Source organism: Pogoniulus pusillus, chromosome 13, assembly GCF_015220805.1.
Source record: "Pogoniulus pusillus isolate bPogPus1 chromosome 13, bPogPus1.pri, whole genome shotgun sequence".
Taxonomy (NCBI): Eukaryota; Metazoa; Chordata; class Aves; order Piciformes; family Lybiidae; genus Pogoniulus; species Pogoniulus pusillus.
Genome location: NC_087276.1, coordinates 25,561,966 through 25,586,499, shown reverse-complemented (window position 1 = coordinate 25,586,499; position 24,534 = coordinate 25,561,966). Strand labels below are relative to the sequence as shown.

Below are 24,534 nucleotides of genomic sequence, written 5' to 3'. Positions count from 1 at the left end.
TACATATTATGAAACATCCCAGCTTCATCTGGCTAACTTTTATAGTCCTGTAAATATCATATTGAAATATGCAGAGAAGAAAAAAAAAATGCTTGTTCCAAAAGCTGCATAAACTGGGTTATCACATTGTATCACTCACCTGATGGGGAACTGTGCTGATTCCAGCTCAAAGTACCTTGGGGGTTCTTCATATGTATTTAAAATATGCAGAATCACCACTATCTGTGCCTAATGATACCTGCTGCTCAATATCAGCCTGTCTACAGTCCATACTGAAGAATCTCTTTGCTGTCTGAATGTGACTGAAAAGTATGGTAATGCTGCATTGTTGGAAAATCAAAGCCCTGTGCAAGCCTCTGTTATGTCACAACACATAGTAAAATCTTTTAGGCTCTTTATGCAAAAATATGGGGAGGACAAAGTAATACAAAAATAGGCAATTTATTCCTGGCAGCAAGTTCATCTTCTTTCAGTCTTCTTTCACTAGAGAAAGAACTATTATTGTTCTGTCTTCTTCAAAAGCAGGAGAGGGGAGCTAACCACTTATAATAAAGCCCAGCGGGTTGCTAAGAATGCAGAGCATTGCCTTTGTCGATCACTGATACATGAATTTTGATTCCCTTTTTACTAAAGTGTGTGTAATTGCTCTGTCTTCCAATTTCTTCCCAATACATCCCATAAAAAGATATTAAAAATAAAATCAGTAGGACCAAGGCAGTGGAACAAATCAAAGTGATGTCTTATTGCAAACTTATCTTCACGTGGATCTCATATCACTTTGTTCCAATAGCTCCTGTCTTGTCTTTTCTGCAGGGAGTGCAAACAGGAAGGATGTCAAACTTGCAAATCTGTTATTCCTCCCTTACCAGAAAGAAAGCTTCTGTTTATTTTTCCAAGCTCTCTATTGAGTTGTCATCTAAGGAGGAACATTCACTGCTTGAGTCTAAATGCACTTGATATCTAAAAGAGAAAGAGTACCCAGAAATACAGGGGGCAATGGAATTGTGTCTGTCTGTCACTGGACGTCTATCAGAAATGTAGATGTGTTTAGCTGGAAGAAAGTTGGAAAAGACCTTTAAGATCAAGTCAGGGAATCACATATACATTCAGATTGGAAAAGACCTTCAGCATCGCCAAATCCAACCCAAAACCCTACTCTGCAAGGTTCACCCTAAGCCATATCCCCAAGCATCACATCCAAACAAGTTCTAAACACATCCAGGGTTGGTGACTCAACCATCTCCCTGGGCAGCTCATTCCAATGCCTGACCACTCTTGCTGTGAATGTCCAATCATTATCTAACTACCAAGTCTAGTGCTAAACCATGTCCCTCATCACCGCATCTGTGTCTTTTGAAACTCCTCCAGAGATGGGGATTCAACCACCGCCCTGGAGACCTGTTCCAGTGTTTAGTAACCCTTTCAGTCGTCTGTAGGTTTCAGCTTGTGGTGACTGCCAAAATGAAATGAGTAAATCTTCCCCCTCTTTAACATAGCAAGCTTTTCATTTCAAAAATCCACCTACTCCTGGGCCTAAGAGAGACAAAAAGCCTCAAAACTTTTAGGAGTGCTTTGCAAGAATCATTCCTGTGCTTAGAAATTGAAGAGGATTCTTTAGCAAGCAAAACTGAAAGGTCCTGAGCAACAGGTGACAAGTTTCTTCATTTAAAACATTGCAGACTTTTATGAGCAAAGCCATCAGAGCTGAGCTCTTCGTTAGGTGTCCTGCTTCAACTTCTTACCACATTATCAGGGCCAGCAGATGAACCACCTGCTCCTGAATAAAACTGGTATGGTGGACCTGATTTAGGAAATAATTTATGAAATAGGAGTGGGATGTTTAATAAACCACCAAGAAAACTTGCTTAATCTCCCTTGCCTTTTTAGTAATCCCCTCTTCAGTCACAGTCTCTCTAATTACCTGCTGTTGGACCATTTTTTCCTCAGAAATCTCTCCAAACCATGTCTGGTTTATTTCCCTCAGCAAATAGTCTGCTTTTAGCTAATTTTATAAAACACTCTATGTGTTTGCAGAGTGAATTTTTTCAGCTGCCCTCTGGCAGGGATGAGCTGACTCAAAACATTAGGGTTTCTGTTTTGAACATGCATCATCTGCAACTAGCTAATATTTCTCTCCTAGATTGTCACAATGACTTCATGTTCTTTTCTTGTAAATCTGCTATTTTAATTGCTTTGTCAGAATCCCCTCGGGTCACTTTGGTGGCTATGCCATTAACCCTGGGCTTATCTATCAATTACAGATTTGAAAGTGTCCACATACATATTTTTCTGTCATACAACCTAAGTTATGGAAAATTTGCCTCCATGCAACTTCTTTGCATTAGAAGAGTGAGGTCTTAAGATACTCTATACTGAAAACCCTTCATATATTTCCTTTTTGCTTTTTCAGCAAGCATAAGAAAGATTATAATGCTTCAGTTAAACTTCCAGTGTCTGATCAAGGGCTGTTCTATGCCATGTGTGTTACTGTCCTAAACCTCATCCACTTTCTTGGTGTATCAGAGGTTGAATAGGTCTAGTCCAAGGTCCTTCTCATCTTGAAGAGGGGTTGAAATTACTATTCCCTGCAGTGATTTCTTAGATATTAGGAGCAAGGAAAAAGTAATTCTCTTGGGGGGGGGGGGGGGGGGGGGAAGGCAATTATCTCTTTTGGGAATGTGAATATTCATGATGGTGGTACAGGTCTCATTTATCATCCTTCCGCACAGTATGTGGTAGCAAATGACTAGGAGACAAAGTGTAAATGCTTGCTGAAGCAGGAATTACTATTTATTAATCTCTGCTTTTGTATGCTACAAAGAGGGAAGTACAGTTCTGTGGTAGGATAGTGTTGTAGTTTTAAATATCTATTTCTGCCCAGGTGTGTTTCTTAGGCACTTGTTACGTCTGCCTTGAGGGATTTAAGTCTGTAAGCACCATCTGTTGCTGTTCGGTATGGACACATGGCTAAAGAATATGGTATTAGTGGAGAGAGGTGCACTGTATGGCTGCTGCAGCTCATCCTGCTCCCTCTCTGAACAGAAAGTGTCTATTCCCTTCATGCAGCTGACTGATTACTGCTTTCTGTCAATCTAAGGGAATAATCAATGAAACCCTAATCCTAAGCAAAAAAAACCCCATGTTTAAACTCAGTTTGTGCTTAAAAACCATGAGAAAGGGAATGTTTCCTCTCCTCCAAAAGTCCTTTCAGACTTGTGCACTAAAAGACTGAGCTGTAAAGCCTTTCTTTGTCATATAGCCTCTGTCCTCAAATGAACTGTTAATTCAGCCCTTCTAAATGTATGGGGAAACAAGATTAGTAAATGTGCACCCTGAAGATATCCTTAATGCATACCAGGAGTGTTGGGTTCCCATAACGAGTTACATGAGGATAGCTTTGCTCTGAGCTCCTCCTGAGCCACGTCTCCTACATTGCTCCCTGTCTCCTGGAAGAAGCTGAAGCCATAGCACACCTCTGAGCTCTTCCCTACAGGGCCCAGTAATAAATGAAGCAGGGACTTCCATGAGCCATGGCACAAGAAGACGTTTCACTCCCTTACCTTAATTATTTTCCTTTGCCAGCTTAATCACAAAAAAAAAAACCCACACTTTCCCAACCAGCTTGCTTAGGACACCATGATAAATCGTAGAGGAGCTTTAACGTTTATTACAATGTAATGTGTCATTCAAACTTAGGTAGCACGCTCCTGTAGTCCCTGGGTAAGTGGCTGTATCCTAAAGCCCCACTCCGTGGTTTTCAGTGGCAGGCTTATTCTGCTGGCTTTGTCTTGCAGGCCAGCTGCACTCCTACTGGGTTCCCAGCTTCCCCTCTTTGCTAAGTGTGATGGTTTGGGTGTCACCTGCCCTGTGCCGCCCCCCCCCCCCCCCCCCCCCCCCCCCCCCCCCCCGATGAAATCACTCAAACTAGATTCAGCTGAGGTGGAAGATAGAATGAAGCTTTATATTTACAGCTCAGCACAGTATATAAGCAGGTGTTTACAATATATACAGCTATAGACAGAAAGATGCAAGTTCAGCAAGGAATACAGAAACACAACATCTCTCCCCAAAACCAGCCTCCCCAGGAGGGGCTCCCAACCACCCTCCCACCTCTCTTCCACTGCTGCAAAAGACTGGATGAGGCACGTAATGCCATGGTCTAGATGACTGGTTAGGGCTGGGTGATAGGTTGGACTGGCTGATCTTGGAGGTCTCTTCCAACCTGGTTGATTCTATGATTCTATGTGATTCTGCTTTATCCCAGACTTTGCCTTACATTCAAGGTGAGTTTGGAGAATCAGACAGAGGGGTTAGGAATCAGGAGGATTAGTTACACAGACAGCAGATTAGGGAGAGAAGGGCAGGCAGCAAGGGCCAGAGAAAGCAACTCTGTTATCTATATTTATGTTCTTGTTTAATACATCTCAGCAAGCCTATGAGTGAAGTAGACATCACCATTATTTCCTTTTTACAGCCAGTAATCTAATTCTTTTCACCAAAGTATTCCAGCTAGCTTCAAACTAGCACAATAAACTTGTTCATCTGAAGTGTTTCCATGCTGTGTTCAAATTCTCCATCCATTGGCCCCGTATGTACTCCTTCCTGTGCCTGATGCTTCCTCTAGCCCAAAAGCCATCGTAGAATCAACCAGGTTGGAAGAGACCTCCAAGGTCATCCAGTCCAACCTAGCACCCAGCCCTAGCTAATCAACTAGACCATGGCGCTAAGTGCCTCATCCAGGCTTTTCTTGAAGACCTCCAGGGACGGTGCCTCCACCACCTCCCTGGGCAGCCCATTCCAATGCCAATCACTCTCTCTGTGAAGAACTTCCTCCTAACATCCAGCCTAGACCTCTCCTGGCACAACTTGAGTCTGTGTACCCTTGTTCTGTTGCTGCTTGCCTGGGAGAAGAGGCCAACCCTCACCTGGCTACAATGTCCCTTCAGGTAGTTGTAGCCAGCAAGGAGGTCACCCCTGAGCCTCCTCTTCTCCAGACTAAACAACCCCAGCTCCCAAGACTCAACTGTCTGTGTATCAGAAATCTGGAGCCTGGCCAGTGTGTGCCCAGACCAAAGTGAGAACGTTGTCAGCCTAAACTGCTCACACTCAAAACATCTCGGGCAGGCGATTTAACGAAGATCTGGATCACACCCTGAGGTGTCATTCCATGCTTACTACAGAAGGGGCCTGGGGTCACTATGCTGCTAATTTGGTTAGGCGTTTCAAGTGAAATGAGACGAGACAAGACTCAGAAGTCTCAGATTTAGCCTTAGGAAGCATCAGCCCTTTTATAGCCTTGAGAGATGTGGGCAGGCGAATGTCTTCTACATGTATTATTATCTCTGTGTTTCCTTTACCACTCTTTGGCTCTTCCAGCAACCTTCTATTCTTTTGATGCTAACTCCACAGTGTGTAGCCATCATAAACATGTAAACAAAAGCATTCACAGTGTTAACAGAAAACTAATAGAACTGTTTTCTGGCTCTCCATATGTTCCTCAGTCTTTCAGTAGAAACCCAAAATCCAGGACATATTTATTGTGCTGGCAGAAAGCCAGAGTCTCTGTTTGCTTTTGTGAGTGGCTAAGGAGTTGTGGTTTTTAAATAACTGTAAGCCTTCAGTAGCATGATGTATTACCACCAGAAATTGCTGCCTTTATGAATTAAGCATGTGAAGCACCCTTGTGGCTTCCTGCTCTGGCCAGAGCAGATTAGTGGTGGGGCTTGCTGGGGAAGGGTTACCCTCAGCTTTCCTGGGGTGGAGCAGTGGATAGAACAGTTGAAACCTGGCTCTCCTTGTTTTTTCCTTCACTCTGAGATCCTTGTCCTGCTCAGGAATCAGAATGGTGAAGAGCAGAAATCAGGTTCCAGTATAATGGCTGAAGGGCTCTTATGCCTTAATAGAGATCAGCGTTTAAGGGATGCAGTGGAATTGAGTTTCCTCCCTGCGCCGTGCAGCCTCCAACTTCCAGCCAATGAGTAGGAATGAAATGTTTTTCCACAAGTGGCCTTTGTGAGGAGAAATTACACATTTTAATTGAGCTGCTCTTTTTAGTTTCGGGTTTTGGTGTTTCATTTTGTGTTTCCAAAGGGTTTCTGGAGGCATTTCACTACATTTTCTGGTTGAGTGCCTCCAAAAAAAATCCTTATTATAGGAGGGAAAGCTTCTACCCATGACAGGATAAGCCTGAATCTGTGAGTAAATCAAGCTGTTCTGCAGCCTAAGAATACATATGGTAATTTTGATTAGTAGCTCTATATGGATAGTGTCAGTGTCTTCTGCTTCCTTGAGTATGAAAAATTCCATGCTAAATCATAACTCCCATGTGTTTTAGTGTTTATATGCATTACTGCTGTCACATTGCTAGGACATCATAGTAAGAAGCAGGGTTGGGGGAAGCGAGAGAGGAAATTTACTGACCAACTTATCTCCATCAAAACCAGTATGAAAATTGGCTTTTTTTTTCCAGATTTAGCAACACTTCCATTAGCTGTGCTAGGCATCAGCCTTGGGACTTTCAGCATAATTTATTCCCCCCCCCCCCCAAATAGGATAAAATTGTGAAGATTTCAGAGATGCCTTTCATTTAATTGTACAATAGCTGCTGGTAGTTTTATATCTATCATCATGGCAATCTGATGTCGTTTGCCTTTAACTGCCTCTTAGATTGTAGCTGAATGAAATGTAGATTGATTTTTCTGTGCTTTATTATTTTTTTCCCCCTTTCTCTTTCTCTTTTCCTTAACAGTGAACTGCCTCATCCCCCTCAGAATCTTCTGGCCACTCTGAATTCCTCCTATAGCCGCAGCGTGATGCTTTCCTGGGTGCGCCCCTTTGATGGAAACAGCCCTGTACTCTACTACATGGTCGAGCTCTCTGAGAACAGTGAGTAAAGTCAAATATGCTTCACCCTCAAGTTTTCCTTAGTTATTCAGCTCTCTTTCAGACTCACCTTTTTCCCCAGAGCTACCAACAAATTATTATTGTCATAGTGCTGAACGAGGCCCTGAGTTTTGTGGTCAACTATTTGCATGCTGAAAGGGTTAAACAAGAAAAAGAAGCTCAAGATGGTGGAACTGTCATGCAGGAAAGTCTTAGTTCCACCTCTAGCATTGCCAGCCAGACTTGAGGCACAGCAGCTCATTCTCCAGTCCTTCTATTCAGCATCTGTAAAATTGCAGTTGTCTTATTTTCTTTTCTTCACATTGTTGTCTTCTGCTCTGTGTTTGCAGTTATCTCTTTGTAGATAACATGCTGCATTATGTAGATGCATTCTACTACAAATGTAGATGCACTCAGAGACCAAATTTCACCTGAAAGCTGCAGACAGTAAGATAACATAATGAACTGATCTGTCAGAGGAACAAACCTGGATGTCAATAGGAGCTGCTGTCTTACCTGTATGTGAGTTCATGTGTTTTCTTCATGTTCCCTTGGTCACTATTTGACACCTGTCTTTTAGGCAGGTGGGTGAGGATGCTTATCTGTAAGATATCCTCATATCTACCTTCATGGATTACGAAGCTGGTAGCTGTGAATTGCCACTTCACACAGTTTTGCCATACTGCATGTCTGCTCCTCTGTGGCTCTCAGTCTGCAAGGTTGTTCAGGGACATTGCTAATGCCTTTTTACGAGTTGATGGAAGGATGAGGTTATATGGAAATTGGTCACCTTGGCAATACTTTCTAATCTCTATCACCCTAGGAGCTGGAAAGCTAAGCCTAACAATTGATTCTTGATGAAAAAATTAAGAGCATCACTTTTTCTGACATGTGGAAATTAGCCACTGCATAACTGAATGTGAAGCAGTCTTGATTTCTGATTATCTAGAGAGTAGCATTTTGTTTTGCCACACAGAGAGCTTGAGATGAAACTTGAGCTTCTGGTCACATACAACCCTTTTGCTTTGCGTCCTGGAGTGCATAGGTTTTTGATGTGGAGGTCCCAGAACTGGTGATCTCGACATCTGTTAAGCAAAGTGCAGTTTTCTAGTCCAGGTAGAAATCCCAAGTCATGCTCAGGACTGCAGCCCTTAAACCACTTATTTCTGTGCAAAATTCCTGATCTTTTTGAGACAACTGACTGAGAAAATTCAGTGTTCTACATTCCCACCCCTTCTTTACCTTTTTATTGCCACCTTCCTTTTTATTTTCTCCCTTCTCTCTTTCCTTTCCTATGGATACAAACCAGAAACTGCCCTTTTGCTTTTCCTTCCCTCTTCTTTCACCCAAGGGTCTTCGTTGCCCCTGTCTTTCAAGTTTCCCTTCGACAATGACAAGCTAGTGAAGTCTCAGTCTGGGAACATGATGCAAAGACACTAGAACTGTATTTACTTGCAGACAACACGTAGCTGGCAGAGTGTATCCACTTGGGTCCTGCACTGTGCTGTATTGGTTGGGAAGAGTGACTAAAGGAAGAGCATCTCACTTGGTGCCAGAAGGCTGAAAGGTCTTCAAGTTCCTTTCTAGCAGAAACATTCTGCAGTCGCCCAGTACAGGAGTGGGGAAAATGTGCCATCATTTTGAAAATGCTGTCATTTATTCACTGAGATTTGTAGAAGTCTCAGCAAAATTCAACAGTAGTTCTCCAGAAGTCCTGCAGAGAGTCCCTCAGAACTCCACAGGGTCCTATGAACCCTTGCTTGCTCCGTGATAGATCCAATGATTTTGGCTGATGGCACTGTAATCTACCACTGAGAGAGTCTCATTATCCCAAATCACAGGTATATGTACTTCAGCGAGCTTGCAGCTGCAGCAGCCAAGCACAGTCTGGGTTTCTTGTGAATCAAGCATCTTAACTCACAGAAATATTTGGGCTCTTGCCGTCCTTTCAGTTTTCATCTTTGTTTATTTTGCTTTTATGTACAATGTCTAAATTGTTACTTACAGAAGAAGGACAGAATCTAAGCCCTTGAATATTCTACTGTTGCAGTGTTCTCTCGTTTCATATATTACTGCTCAGCTTTATGGATGCCAACAGAAGAGCAGAACAGTGTCAATGGTGACTTCAGTTTGGAAAGCACACTTTAATGTCTGCATATTGTCACTTTCTTGGTTTGGTTTTTATTTCCTGAGGTGTTTGTTTTGGGGAGTTAGTTTGATCTCAGTAGCGTGTAGTTAATATGTAGTTTCTACAGACCTCCTGCTCCTTTGGCAAACACCACTTTTCCTTTGTTCCCACCTGTCCCAGGTGACACTCGTGAAGGAAACTGACATTTGATCCTGTATAGGCACAGTTTTGTCTGATATGACTGTGCAGAATCCCTCTTTACTTTTCAAAGAAAATTTCCTTTCAGGTTTTCTGTTGCTCCTGTTCCGTGCTGTAGAAAGAGCAACTGTCAGGGAGCCTGTGTATGCCCTCCATGAGCTCATCTGTAGCTCTTTGACTTGTCACCACCAGTGCAACATGCTGAACATCCTAATCCCTCTTTGCTTTTAGACATGTAAAGCTTAGGTGGAGACATCAAAATTGTGATTTATTTCCCAGTTAGCAAAGGTGCACAGGAAACTGTTCTTAGCTGTGTGGAGTTTTAATATGTAAGGGTTGCTTTGCAGTTACAGGTACCAAAATGTAGCCCTAGTTCTTGTTCATTTTTATCCATTTTTGTAGCTCTTTGGCTGGGAATGATTTTCTAATAGCTGTAGGATACATTGTACATTTTGAAGCATGCACCATAAATGAATACATAATAAGAGTATCTGCTTCAGAAAAAAATATCTGAAGAGGGTTCAAAATAATGAGTGTAAATTTCAGGGGACTAATTACTAGCTGCATTAGAGAGAGGTGTGTCACTCCACCTGGCATGGATTAGAACTCCTTTTCATTAATATCAATTCAGTGAAGAGATATAAACCCCTTAATTAGATAGTGTGCGTGGGGGGGAGGGGAACCAGTGGCTGATCATGCACATAAATTGCTGGAAATATGAATCAACCTAGTCACCTAATTCTTAAAATGAATGTATTTGGCTGAGTGCAATAAGTCACAGATTACAAGTGTTCACACTAGACTGTGTCCGTGGGTGGCTTGAGCCATATGGCCTTAAACATTTGGGGACAAGTTTATAATCTAATTTGAAAGCCACAGTTTGAGGGAAACACAGTCATTAAGTATTCCTGCCCACACAGAGGCAGGAATGTGACCCTTAATTTCAAAGAGGGTTTTCAAATAAATAGTTCTGTGCGTTGCTGTCATTGCCACTAATGTGGTTTTGGGGTGTTTGGTGACCTGTTCAATCCCTGTTGTGACATAACTGGGAATTCTAGCAAAGTAACTAGCAACAGAACAAGGAGACACAGTCTCAAGTTGTGCCAAGGGAAGTATAGGTTGGATGTTAGGAGGAAGTTCTTCGCAGAGAGAGTGATCGGCATTGGAATGGGCTGCCCAGGGAGGTGGTGGAGTCACCGTCTCTGGAGGTGTTCAAGCAAAGTCTGGATGAGGCACTTAATCATAGAATCATAGAATCAACCAGGTTGGAAGAGACCTCCAAGATCATCCAGGCCAACCTAGCACCCAGCCCTATCTAATCAACTAGACCATGGCACTAAGTGCCTCATCCAATCTTTTCTTGAAGACCCCCAGGGACAGTGCCTCCACCACCTCCCTGGACAGCCCATAGTCTAGTTGATTGGATAGGGCTGGGTGCTAGGTTGGATTGGATGATCTTGGAGGTCTCTTCCAACCTGGTTGATTCTATGTTTCTTAGTATCTTCATGGACTTAGAAAGGGATATGCTTATTTCATTCCAAAGAAGTTTAGAGTCAGAGATTAATTAAAAAAAAAAAAAATTCAGAATATTCCTTTAACTGAATAAATTAATTAATAATTAAAGAATTTGGCTGTGCACAATTAAGATAAAAATCTATTTTTTGTTTTATTGTGTTCTGGGATATCTGTGCTGTATGATGCAATGATATAATGCATTATGCCAATGAAAAGATGAGAAAAGCTCATATGAAAAGCATCTGTACATGCTTAACTTAAAGCCTCTGACTTGTCATCCTGACGTGGGTAGGAATATTTGCTTGATGAAAACTGAACACATTGGTAAGCCTTTACAAAAGGCAAAGTGAAACTATGTTGCTCGTTATGACTGTGACTCCGTTTTATATATGGTGGTGTTGGAAGAGAACTTTTTCTCAGGCCATTGGTAGACCTTGTCTAAGTCCTGCCAAACAAAGGATGAGCCATTCAATTTTTGCTTGAACTTTTTTACAACATCATCTTGTCATGAAGATTTGAGAGATGAATTTGGTAAACTCCAGTAGTAACTGCCAAATCCAATATTACTGTTTGTGCAAAACCCCCCTGGAGAGGGAAGGAGATGGAAATGTACTCAAAACATCAAAAATCATCTTTCTGCAATATAGCTAATCTGCAATATGATATTATAAATGACTTTTGAGAAACCTGCAGTTAATGCATGAAATGTAAGGCAGGTAAAGAAGAAAGGTCTCTTGGTGAATAACTGCTGTTTATTAAACGTATCCCTAAGTGCATCAAGAAATTCATGGTAGATCAAAAGTATTTCCTAGACCCCCCCAAAATCACATTGTAAGCTAGAGAGCAGGCCATAAGATTGTTCATTTCCAATAAATTAACTTAGAGAGGCAATCAATTCAAAGTACCCAATATCCTTAAGACGACAGCCAGCTAAACATGAATGCTTTTCAAACAGTAGCAATTACAGCGGCAGAGCAAGCGAGCGAGCAAAGCCCACAGTACAGCCTGGGCAGCTTAAGTTAAATGAAGGATTAGCACAGTCCTTTCAATCTAACAGAGACTTATTTAATAGTATGACCTGGCAAGTCCTTTGTCACCACAGAGCTTCTCCAGGCTTCCTGGGACAGGCAAGTGACAGTCATCCCTGCAGGAGAAGAGTCGGCGTTGCAAGTTTGATGGCACATTTCCGATGCTCCTCTCTACGGTACAAGCTTCTGTGCTAGTCTAGATTTTGTTGTGTATTTAAGGAAGGAGAGCAGCCTTTTGAAATGTTTAGCTCATTGATTGTCCAAAAAAGAAAAAAAAAAAAGGCTTGATATTTAAATTTTAAAGATACTCTGCACACTCTCTGTATCCACTGCTCCATGAGAGAGCAAATCCTCCCCAAACCACATTCCCTTACGAATGCGAGCACCCAGGAGATGAATAGGCTTCATTTATATTAGTTTTCAGTTTAATCTCTCTTCCTGCCAGATCTTTTATCTTCTACCAGGAGAGGAAAAAGAATAAATAAAGTATTCTACAGATGCAGCATATAAACAGAGCAAAGCCCCAAGGTGCTGAAGAGATTAATAGGCCCTGTTGTTGAATCAAACTGCTCACTACATTGAGCTGGTTGGGTTAAGCACTCTCAGGTGGTGTTTACACTAGCAGTAAACAAATTAAATGCTCTAGGAAATGGACCACTACCCAAGTAGCTCATCCAAAGGTATTTCACTCTCTTGTTGGTGTCTGCTCTTCCATTTTCCACAGGAAGCTGCTTCAGGCAACGTTCTAAGTCAGCCATGACTTAACTTTGTCACACCTTGATTTGTTACTGTGCTCTCTGGCTGGAACAGGGTGAGCAGTTGTTTGAGAAATCTCAAGAGAAACTTGATAAAATTTGAAAGGAGTTAGGGAGCAAAAACCTCCTAACCATGCTTTTCTAGACAGCATAGATGTGCTTCCTCTCTAAGGTCTTTCTAGAAGAAGCTCAACACTCAGCTAAGATGAACTGCCATCAAGAATTTGCAGCTGAAGTGCATGATGATAAATCATCAACAACTAGTGACTAGAGAACTTAACTGCTGTGCAAATGTCCCTCTCCAGCATTCCCAGCATTCTGCTGTGTCAATTTTCCTGTTAAAAAAAGTCTCTGTTCTGGGAATACCATTTTTTGAATAAATACATTTTGAGTAATTTGAAGATGCAGTGTTTATAGCCCAACTGGCATCACACTCTAGAGGGCTTAAACATGCTAAGGAATCTGCCAGGAAAGCACTAAATGAGTGGTTTACATCTTGGTGTGAAGTTTAGCAGCCTTCCACATTTGGGACATCTCATCTTCATTTTCAGGCAGACGTCTAAGTGACCTGCCAGGAGCTGCAATGCTCTTCTGATGAGCAACATGCACAGATACACTGCCAAAATCTACAGCTAGCTCCTCAGTAATTTCCAGAAGTGTTAGTAATTTTGAGCAGGGAGCATGAAAACAGCTGGTATGATTTAAAAACTGAACAAATCTTGAAGTTGGCTGATGCCATCTCTGTACTGTTGTAGCACAGACCAAATGTCACCTCTCCCTGACTATGTCAATCATGACTTGGGGAAGAATATGTGACACCAGGCTACGAAGAGAAGAAGCCAGGATGTTTAATTTTCAGTGTGTTTTCATTTCTGACCTCTTTGAAAAGTTGAAAATGTAATTTGGGCATCAGAGGAGCTTGGTGTGTCGAGTATGTGAGCTGACAATGAGGGGTTTATGGGTTTGCCAAGGCTGTTTACACCAGCCAGTCTTCCTAGAATATTATTAGACCCAATCCAATATTATATCTCTAGAATAAATAAATAAATTTGCAGACATGTAGAATAGGCAGCAGAAGCTTTCTCAGGTCTTACAGCAAAGGGCTGATTTGGCAGAGAGAGTCACGTTTCTACACCTGCTCGCAAGCTGGGTAGGAAGATATTCCAAACTGACTCTGAATTTCATTACAGCCCTTCCACCAGAGCCACTCATGGGTGTGGTGCTGTAATGGCCTGCCAAACAGATGGGTTGTGAAATACACAGCCCATCTGTCTTTATCATGCTTGTTTCCTCTTTTATTAAAATGTTAATGAATATAGTTTTTATTTATTATGCCGTGACATGTGCCGCATCACTTTCCAGTAGACAAATGTGCAATCTGCATAACCGTGGGGGCTGACAGCAAGGTTTCTTCTGCTGAAAAGAAACTTCTTCCCCAAGTTCCTCTGAGGGAAAACAAGCACAAAGAGCTCTGAGCAGTCAGAAGCGGGTTTGCACTTCTGCAGGGCTTTTAACAAGCGCTTTCATAGTTTTTCTTTTCTCTTTTTCTTTTTTTTTCCACGTGTAAATTATTCCAACAGATTCTCCCTGGAAGGTTCACCTATCAAATCTTGACCCAAAGGTGACCGGTGTCACTGTGAGTGGACTAACCCCAGCCCGAACCTACCAGTTTAGGGTGTGTGCAGTTAACCAGGTGGGAAAGGGCCAGTACAGCTCTGAGACCAGCAGGTACAGTAAAAAATAACTATCTGCACTAAAAGTACAATAATCTTCTTTTGAGGAAATAAACCTGGTGGTAGTTTGTCAGCGGATAAAATAAATTTGTCTTTTGCATGACAGTTGGGGACTGGAGCAGATCACATTACCCAGACCTCTGAAGAGTACCCTGCAGCTATCAGGAACTGATGATAATGGCAATTAGGCAGCACAGGGTATCGGCACAGGCTGGGCTAGATGCCCTCATGTTTCAGAGTATTAGTTGGGCAGAATCTTGTAAATACTTTTTTTTAGGCTTGTGCTAAGCCACAGCAGTTAGCCCAGGAAGGAGTGGGGCATTTGCCCAATCATTGCAATGTCACTCCTGGAGTTCACCCAGATACGACATAGAAGGATGGCTTCATCATATTTAGTTTCAAATGCAGCCCGCTTCTTTGGTGAACCAGAGCTTGCTGTGAGCTTGAATTGCAGAACAGCTGAACTCTAAATGGCTTTTTCAAAATGTAGGAGTTTGATATGAAAAATATTGAAAGAGCTGAAAGAAACAATTTGGAAGGAGTCACAGACATTGGACCTGAGCTCTAGCTCATTCAGGCTTGTAATGTTTTTAAAGAGTTGTAGCAGCCTGGGTGATTCAGAGAGAATAAGGTTACCTCAGCTGTCTGTCTGGTTGCTTGCTTAACTGATTTCCTATTATGTTGATTTGTTGTAACTGTCTCCTGCATGTCTTCAGCAGTTTGATCAGTGTTATATTTCTTTCTAGTCATCAGTCTTTGATAAAAGAAACTGGTTAACACAGAATGGATACGTGGCATAGAAATGTTACCTGTCACTGATTTCGACATCTCCGTCATATTCTTTTGCGCTTAGGTTGATGCTACCCGAGGAGCCCCCCAGTGCTCCACCTAAAAACATAGTGGCCAGTGGACGCACCAATCAGTCCATCATGGTCCAGTGGCAGCCTCCTCCTGAGAGTGAGCATAATGGAGTTCTTCATGGGTACATCCTAAGGTAAGTAATTTCCTAACCTGGGAAGTCTGGAGATGGATCCATGTTTGCACGAGGGAATTCAAAACAATGAGACTTAAAAGCCTATTGAAAACTGTATCTCATTCCCTTAAATATATTAATTATTATCTATAAATGCTTTGGCTGCCCTGACTTCTTATAGATGAGAAAGTGACTCTGTTCAAGTAGTCACAAGGGTGTGGGCACTTAGATTCTAACCTGTCTGTACCAGAGGATCAGTGAGCTGGGATGCCTGATAGCTCCTCTGAGTAGGCTGGCTATGAAGACAGCATTCAGATAGCTTTTTTTTCTGTTTTCCAAGTGAGGTGGAGCACCAAATACTAAAAGTGTTCATGTGGGACATGGGTACGGTGCAAGCTATGCATTGCAGATGTATATTTGTTTATTACCATCTCAGCTTCCTGCTAGAAAGGTTAATTAGATTTATCAAAGACACAACAGGGCTCCTGCACTGTGGAAGAGCAAAAACAGAATCAATAAACTTCAGTTTTGTGCCAAACAAAATGGAGAGAGGGAGTGACAGGTCAGATGCTTCATGGCAGACCTTGATTTGTTTTGAAAATCAGTCAAGTTCAGATTCTTTCAGGCCCATCTGTATTGTTAAATGAGAAACAGGTTCAGGCAGGCAACTGGGAGTTGTGAATACATCCAATTTTTCTGCTTACCCAGGGTTTGTTTTGTTGGAAGGGCTGTTGTCACACCGACAGACTTTGCAGGGCATTTTCCTTCTGTGTTTTTTGGGACTCAGTTACTCACTCCTACCCCATTCAGCTGCTGCTTAGTTGCTCATTTGGCATCTTGCGTGTCCTGCAGTGCTCTTGTGTATCCTGCAGTGCTAGCAACCAGGTAGGGCTGCACCTTTAGTAAGAGGCATTATCTAAGTTAGAGTTTTTGTGGGAAACTCCCACTGCTGCCATCTTTCCAAGTGATGGTTACAGCCTATTGTAGGCAGGCTGCTGACATTTTTAATACAATGTCCTCCAGACCTGTTAAAAGATAACAAAATGCTACAGTTGAAATGCCAACATCCTGCTCATGCTGTGCTCCTACTTTTGCTGGCATGGCTGGAAATGCTTTTGTGATGTTAAGAGTGTTGGTGAGCTCCCAAAATAGTGCTGGAAAGTTCCTTCTCTCTGCAGGCAGAGTTGAAGTCTGCTAATCTCCCTGTCACCTGCACAGAGCTTGTCATGGTGGTGAGCCACTTGTGCAAGTGCCTGCAGTTTTAAGAGCTGCACTCAGTTTGAAAGCTGTTCCAGTCATCAGTGACAGGTGGGAAAAGGTACTTTAACTTCTGTCTATAGCTAGAATCTTGTCACAAAACTTGGACATCTATTTGCACAGTGTACAAGTGTTGCTTGTACAATTCTTTCCTTCAAACTGCTCTACTTGATGATAGTATTGATTCCCAAAATAGTCTCAATGACTCTTGCCCAATGTCAGCATTAAGTCCTTTGAAAGCCATCCTATGGTCTCCTGCCAATCTGTTCATTTTTCTCTATATAGCACTTTCAATAATATTTAACTTAAGTGTTTTCTTCAACATCTATCAGGGTAGTTGATCCCTGTCCTCACTGCAGCATCTCTTTTCATTTTAATAGGGAGCAATCATATTCATTATGCTCAATCTGTGAACGTTTTTGATGCCTAGATACTTTGTCTTGCCCACAGAGCAGAGAAACTATTTAATAGGAAGTTAAGATTATCATATTTGAGCTCTGTGGTAAAGGGTTGGACTTGATGATCTGTGAGGTCTCTTCCAACCCTGATAATACTGTGATACTGTGATATAAAAGCACAACTGTCCCAGGTAATAAAACAGGCTGTTCTTCCAAGTCAAATCGTGTGTGCTGCAGCAAAGACTTTCTGCACTGATTTCTGTAGGATTAGGGTAAAACAAGATGAAAACCACCCTGCATCCCAGAGATCCAGTGCTTAAGCCATGCAAGATATTAAACCGATGGAACACCTGATCTTTAAAACTGAAGGTGCACTGCACAAGTCATATGGAGTATACATCAAAGTCCATAGTGAGAAAAAATTATGAAGACATGACATTTCTGAGTTGGCCTCCTTCCTCTGCCCTTTTTCTCGCTGGCAGTATTGCATTTAGAGGACTGCCATGCTAACAGCATAATAGGTGAAGTCACAGGAGCACTCTACACCTTGTCTGCTAGGTGTTAGAACATTGCTGCACAAAGAATTTACCTTGCCAGGAAGCACACAGCCTTCCCAGGAGACAAAGGGAAAAGTTAGATATCGCATAGAGAAGAAAAAGATGAAGACATTCAATAAACCAAGGGCTAACAGTTCTTTGTTTCCATGTGTATTTCCTAAGTGGAATCTGTCGTGAAGGGGTTTTCTCTATTCCTTCCCTGTCAGGGGGAGGTGAGAAATTAATTTGTGGTGGTGTTCATTTTTTATAAAATTATTTATTAAAATTAATATTTACAAATTTGTACCACCCCCCACCACTATGAAATCAGGTTCGTTATGCAAGTTTATGAAATCAGCTTGGGATATATTTACAGGGATTGATTGTTGAATGGAAATATCAAATTATCAACAACTATAGACAGAGAGAAAGATTCCCTTAGGTTTAATGCCTCTTAACAACTATACTGTCTGCCCAGCAAGGGCTGAAACTGTGTGTGCTCTTCAGAGAGAGGTAACTTATATTACAAAGGAATTAAAGCTTGCTTAGATGTATTGCTCTCAAGTATTAATCATTAATCACCCTCCCAGGATTGTCACAGCGTGTGCCCAGTATTTGGGGTCTTGGTGAAGGCTGGAGTCTGTCCCGGCTTGCAGGGGAATGATAAGGTTTCCCAGTCTCTGGGTTAAACAGGATTTTCTCTAACCTTCTCTCCTGATGTGGCCTCTGCCTCAATGCTGCTGCTTCTGGAAGCCGTGTCCAGGGATGATCAGCTGGCAGGATTTTCCAGGTGCAGGAGAAGGATTTGTCCGTGCAGCTTTTAGCTTCTGACAGTCATCTCACAGCTAGCAGGCTGTGTTTGTAGGTTTGCAGACTATCTGAAGGTCTGCTGGCTCTGGATCTTTCCAGACTTGCAGATAAGCTGGCAAGCAGGGTCTATGCCGAGCTGCAGGGAGGCGAGCTCCGTAGATAAATGCAAGGATAGCAAGCCAGTGTGTATGGCTGCTCTTGAGCTTAAGCAGGGGGCTCTCAGCTCCCCATATATGTATGAAGTGCAGGCGTGCATGCGCTCTGCTTCTCAAAGGGCTCGCAGACAGCTTAACTGTGCCTTGAGATCAATGCATGAGGTCTGAGCCTCAGTAATGCTTGCAAGTGAGTAAAGCCTGATCCTGTGTCTAGGCCATGCAAGCAGGTCAGGGCAGCAGGGTGCTGCTGTGGATCAGGGCTGAGCCTGAACTTCTGAATGGTTTGAACCGTCTGACCACGTGGTGCTGCTATGCACCCCTCTTTATAGACTCTGGGCTGAGATTCGTGGCACATTTGGACATCTAAAGTGACCAATCAGGCTGGCAGTAAGCCAAACCTTACCCCAATAGGCAGTAGCTGTTTGCCTGGACCCTCCCAATAGGGGATTACCTGGGCAGACCCCAGGGGCACACGGGCTGGGCGTGTGTGTGTTGCACGACCTGTTTACTGCCTCGTGGCTCCTGGCAGAAAAACATGTCCAGGCATGTAGAGGCATAGAGAAGCTTCAGTTTTGGGGCTGCTGCCCCTCCACCACAGAATCACACCAGTGTAGCATTACAAATATGAAGCATGCCAGAATAGGGTCAGGCAAGCAGCTCCTCCACAGAAAATAGAGGAGTTGTCAGTGGTTAAGAACTGGTCTCTTTATAAGAAGACTTCAGAACAAAACTTCTAGCTGAAAACCCCCAAACTGTCTAGTCGTTAAAAACTGGACCAATTTAACTTGGATGGATTTAAATTCAGACTCTATAAGACGTCAATGAAATTGTTCTGTGCCAATAAACTTTGGGTGATTACTGTGAGGCAAACCATGAATAAGAGTGCATAAAAGCTGTGTGGTGAATGAAAATAGGAGTGTTCTGCTGTTTGTCTTTTGCATGGCACAGGAATGCCTTGTGCCCCTTACTTGGCCTCTGTAGGGTTTGGTGAATTAGCATATTGTAAGCACCCGTTGTACCCTTTCCCTGAAGCAGAGAAAACAAATAATAGTATTCACCTTCACAGATTTGCAAGATTTGTTTGTTCACTGTAATTCACTTCTTCGCCATGGTTTCTTAGCCTAAAGAAACGCATTGAAGGTGCTCTGTTTTCTGCAGTACAGTCTTTAAGAGTGGAGAAACATATTCAAGTGTTTCAGCTTCCCATGCATCAGCAGAAAGTTTGTCAGGATGTTTACCATTCATCTGTATTTAGTACAGCTCTACTTCTGAAACTGCAGTGCTTGCCCAAGCATAGAATCAACCAGGTTGGAAGAGACCTCAAAGATCATCCAGTCCAACCTAGCACCCAGCCCTAGCCAGTCAACTAGACCATGGCACTAAGTGCCTCATCCAGGCTTTGCTTCAACACCTCCAGGGATGGTGCCTCCACCACCTCCCTGGGCAGCCCATTCCAATGCCAGTCACTCTCTCTGTGAAGAACTTCCTCCTAACATCCAGCCTAGACCTCCCCCAACACAACTTGAGACTGTGTCCCCTTGTTCTGTTGGTGGTTGCCTGGGAGAAGAGGCCACCCCCCACCTGGCTACAATGTCCCTTCAGGTAGTTGTAGACAGCAATGAGGTCACCCCTGAGCCTCCTCTTCTCTTGGCTAAACAACCCCAGATTATAAGCGCTACAGCAGTCCCAACATGATGTGCATGGTCTTAGCAAGAGTTAGTCTGCTCTTCCTGATTATTTTTCATTATTCTTTGTATGATTCTGTATCAAAGTTTGCATGTTGCCTCTTCACAAAGGAAGCAGCTTTGCTAGTCAGGTTATTTACTATAATTGATACCACCTATTTAACTATCAAGTTTTTCTTCCCATATGGTAGGTATCGCCTGGCTGGCCTCCCTGGGGAGTACCAATATAAGAACATCACCAGTGCAGAAATTAACTACTGCTTAGTGAAAGACCTGATCATTTGGACCCAGTATGAAATCCAGGTGGCGTCATACAATGGAGCTGGGCTGGGAGCATTCAGCAGACCTGTGACAGAGTACACCTTGCAGGGAGGTAAGCAAATCGGACCAAGAGGTCCTTTACAGCTTCAGTTTATGGCACCTAATAACCTGTAAAATGAATGGTCATTTCAGTCAAATTTGATAGACAGCTCAAGGTGGGAAGCACCTACAAATTTCAAATGCCTAAGCAGGGATGAGCCAAGCCTCTGCTGCTATCTCTGCTGTAGAAAAAGCTGAGTGTATTCAGAAATTATCTATTTTTGTTGACCCTCCTGATGACACGTTGCCACACTTGCAGGTCAGAGTCAACTGCATCATAAGTAATAAATAGAAATGCTGAGGAGAGCTGAAGTCCTATGGAATGGATTTATAGGAGGCGTGACAGGCAAGGGCTGAGGTTACTCTGCTGGAAGAGACAGGGAGAGCATGGCAGGGAATTGGGTTTATCGTGGTCAAGATAGGTAATATGCCACATATGCAATATAGGTGACAAAGCTGAGTAAACCAGCTGCACTTGTTCTGATAATCACTGAACACCTTGTGTCAGAAACATGGAATAAATTGTGAGGAAACCAAGGAGAGAAATACAGCCTGTGGAGAAGGTGTTTTGTAGCCTTTCAGGAATGGTGCTGGTACTTGCAAAGAAGAAGATAAAATGATCTTTAAAGCCATGATTTTTATGCTGCAGCTCCTCCACACCTTTCTGGTAAGTGCTTTAAGAAGAGCATAAATTACATCAACAAAAGGATATGTAATTACTTTTTACAACCAGTGTAAGGCATGTTTACACCTCTGGATTGGTATAAAAATCTGTAGGATAATTAAGTACCAGGCCCTTAAAGCTTTCATATGTTCCCATAATTGCAGGGTTGTGCTGGATTCTGAGCACTGGACAGTACCTGGGCTCTCCTTCATTGGTCTTAAAACAACTAAACTGTTTTAAAACCCTGCAGATTTACACTGCATCAGCTAATTTACTACCAGTGAAGAATGTGTACCTGTTTGTTAGTTGGTACCAGGAGTACATTGTAACACGATTAGATACAGTTTGAGGTGTAAGGGATCTCTTTAAGAAACACTAATTAACCACAACAATTAAAGAGGGAGGCTCTCTATATTTTGTCCTAGGGCATATAAAAGCCTCATAGTTTAGAGGAGTCTAGACACACTCAACCCTTTTCTAGGAATATTTATCACAGACCTTGAAATGCTTTCCTTAAAGTCTTCTCCTTGCAGCCAGGATTAATGTTTTGTATCTCACTAAAGACCAGATTTCTGCTGAGAGTTGCTTTGCACACAGAATTTGAATCTCTTTTGTGAACATGCTTCTAATTCATTACTTTGTTTATTAGTGCATTTTAAGCTATCCTAGCAGCTTAATCTTCCATCTATTAAGGCTCAGGTTTGGACTTCACACTCTTTTTTTCTTAAACTTTGCAATTGACTCTAATTTCCCTTGATATTATGTACTGTTATTATCATGCTTTATTGATTGGCTGTCTGTTGTCATGTATAAGGATATAAATCCTCTGTTATATAAATAAGTATAGTCAGTCCTGCATTCATATTAATCAGCAAGAGCATTTAGACTGCAGGACAATCTGCAGTGGCCTGTTTGTCTTTATGTAGTTCTGAAATGCTCAATGGGAGGTAGACATACCAACAAAAAGGGGGTATTTCTTGTGTAATTTACATCAATATTTAATAATAGCAGCAATTAACTGCTGCATGGATGCTGCCATCTCCAATGAATGCCATGCTGGGTTTCTGTGCATACCTAAGGCATGTGATCTGTTCCAAAAACAATTTGAAGCCTTTTTACGTTTAGAATTGCAAAGGGAGGCTGATCAATATCAGTATCATTTGAAACTGGCTTGTTGTCAAGTCTCCATCTGTAAGGGGCCACTCTGCTCCAAAACTCTGTCCCTTTATCTTTCTTGCAGTTGGCAAATGACAGGAAAAGCCAGTAGCTTTTTCTTGCTCTGGAATGCCCTTCTTAAACCAAACCAGCAGGAGTAAGAAAAAGCCACGTGTAAATGTGCCTTGTAAATCATATTCTGATTTTAATATGAGCAGAGATAAATGTCAGAGACATACACTCCCATCCATCCCACTCTCCTACTACCACCACCACTGCCTCTATTCTGACACGCATTAAATGATGTGAGCTGTGCTGGCAAGAACCTGTCTGTCCAGAGATGAAAAATACCTGCAACACCTCATATTAATCAAGCATGCTATGCAGTCAGAGCCTGGCAGGAAATGAGCACTGGGAGCAGACCAACCCATTGGCAGGAGCAGATCAGCACATTGGCATCCTTATAAGCTGTGGATTTATACCAGAACCCAGTCTATTAATCCCTTATTAGTCCTCTGGCATTGCTTTAGCTACTGATAACTATCAGCTACTCAGAGCTCTTTGAAAGTCACCATCTTCTAGAATCTAACCAAACTCATGGGATGCTGAAAGATCTAAACTTGTAGGGAAAGTGACACATAATGTCAGTCAGATAAAATGTCAGAAAGACTTACTGGCAAAGCACTGAACATCCTAGCACTAGGGTCAGATAGTTTGACTGTCTCTAAATCTTGAAAGTCTTTTCAGAGTGATATTCAGCCTAATCCTTTGATGCTCTGTATATACAGGTCTTTCTTCATCAGAGTTTCTCCAACTGCTCCTTACTTTGATGTTACTTTTCACAGAGATTTGTGCCAGCCTTCTGCATAGGGCAGTTTTTACTTATTGAAACGGTGTCTGGCAGGACTTTTTATTGCCATATGAAAAACTGAAGTTTCCCAGTATCTTTTCATATAAGAATAGCTTTGTGAGATGTATAAACATCTTTCTGGATGGTGACATTGTTGTCTGTGCTCTGTACCATTGGACATGTTTACCCTTTCCTGCAGGTTGACTTGAGAAAGCTTTTATCTCGCTAGAATGAACACATCTGAGTTTCTCTCTCTGAAAATCTCCCACCAATCCTTAGATTTAGACAAAGCAGGGTTTGTAAGGAGAGGTTGATAATACAGCTGACATTAACCCACTTCTATTTCTAGTTTGCTATGTATGATGCATATCCCTAAAGCCAGTCTTACATACTACAGGTCTCAACATGTAGTTTGCTATTAGGGTTTTATCCCTTCATTGCTGTGCATGGACACTGTGGAAGAGCAGGCCCTTCCTTAACTAAGAGTGGGAATCTCAGATGAGTGAGTCTTGATGGTGTGGAGAGAAGGACAAAAGCAAGATGAGTCTCTTCAGCCAGATCCAAAGTAGTTTCTTCCTCAGGCAGCAGGAGGTCAATGAGAGAAATGTATAAGACTGACAAGAGCTAGAGAAAACTGAGTTAACTGAAAGCTTCCTGCTTGATGTAGGAAATTATCTTGAAGAAGGAGTCTCTGAATAAGGAGTGTGCTCTGCAACCATACAATTTTATCTGGGTGAGAAGAACTTTCCCTTAGGCTCCCTTTTGCAACAGCATCTTAAAGATCCAAATTCACTTCCTTTGGGGAACTCCCCAACAACTTTGGAACATCCATGGCAATTTCAGGGCCAGCTGCCTCTGTGCAGAAGCAAGTTGAAGTTGTAAAGTCGTGGTGGCTAGAATTTGTATCTCTGTTTTATCACTGATAGGTGTCATTTACCATCTGATTCTTTCTTCTGTGTTTTAAATGATTTCACAAAGGTTGTGAAATGAGAAATTGTCTCTGTGAGGCCCCAAGCCTTCAGCTCCTAATTATAAGTCCTGTCCTTGTGAGAAGCATGCAAGAAAGAAAGAAGGTATTTCCCAGCAGTAAGAAGCAAAACTCATCAATTTAGTGTCAAATCTCACACTACCAAATTTCCAATATCAACACATGCAGAATTGCAGAGACCACTTCTATGCACCTGCTGCACTGGACAGCATAGCAAAGGATGTCAGTTAGGTAGAAAATGCTGACACAGGACTGGAGCATCTCTCTTATGGGGAAAGGCTGAGTCCTGGGGCTGTTTATCCAAGAAAAGAAAATACTGAAAGGGACTCTTACCAATGCTGAGCAGTATCTAAAGGTTATGAAGGTGGGGCAGTGCTCTCTTCAGTGGTACCCAGTGATAGGACAAGGGACAGTGGGCACAGACTAGTACACAGAAGGTTCTACCTGAACCTGAGGAAAAAAAA

At 42.3% G+C, this 24,534-nt stretch overlaps 1 protein-coding gene across 7 annotated transcripts in view; it reads left to right on the top strand.

Annotated features, from left to right (window-relative positions):
• SDK1 (sidekick cell adhesion molecule 1) overlaps positions 1-24,534 on the top strand; it is a 510,565-nt gene that overhangs the window by 354,485 nt on the left and 131,546 nt on the right. For all 7 annotated transcript variants that reach the window (XM_064153645.1, XM_064153646.1, XM_064153643.1 and 4 more), the window contains 4 exons: positions 6,749-6,885; positions 14,087-14,234; positions 15,093-15,233; positions 20,245-20,426. In XM_064153645.1, the coding sequence (XP_064009715.1) occupies positions 6,749-6,885; positions 14,087-14,234; positions 15,093-15,233; positions 20,245-20,426 (608 nt within the window). The remainder of the gene's footprint in view (positions 1-6,748; positions 6,886-14,086; positions 14,235-15,092; positions 15,234-20,244; positions 20,427-24,534) is intronic.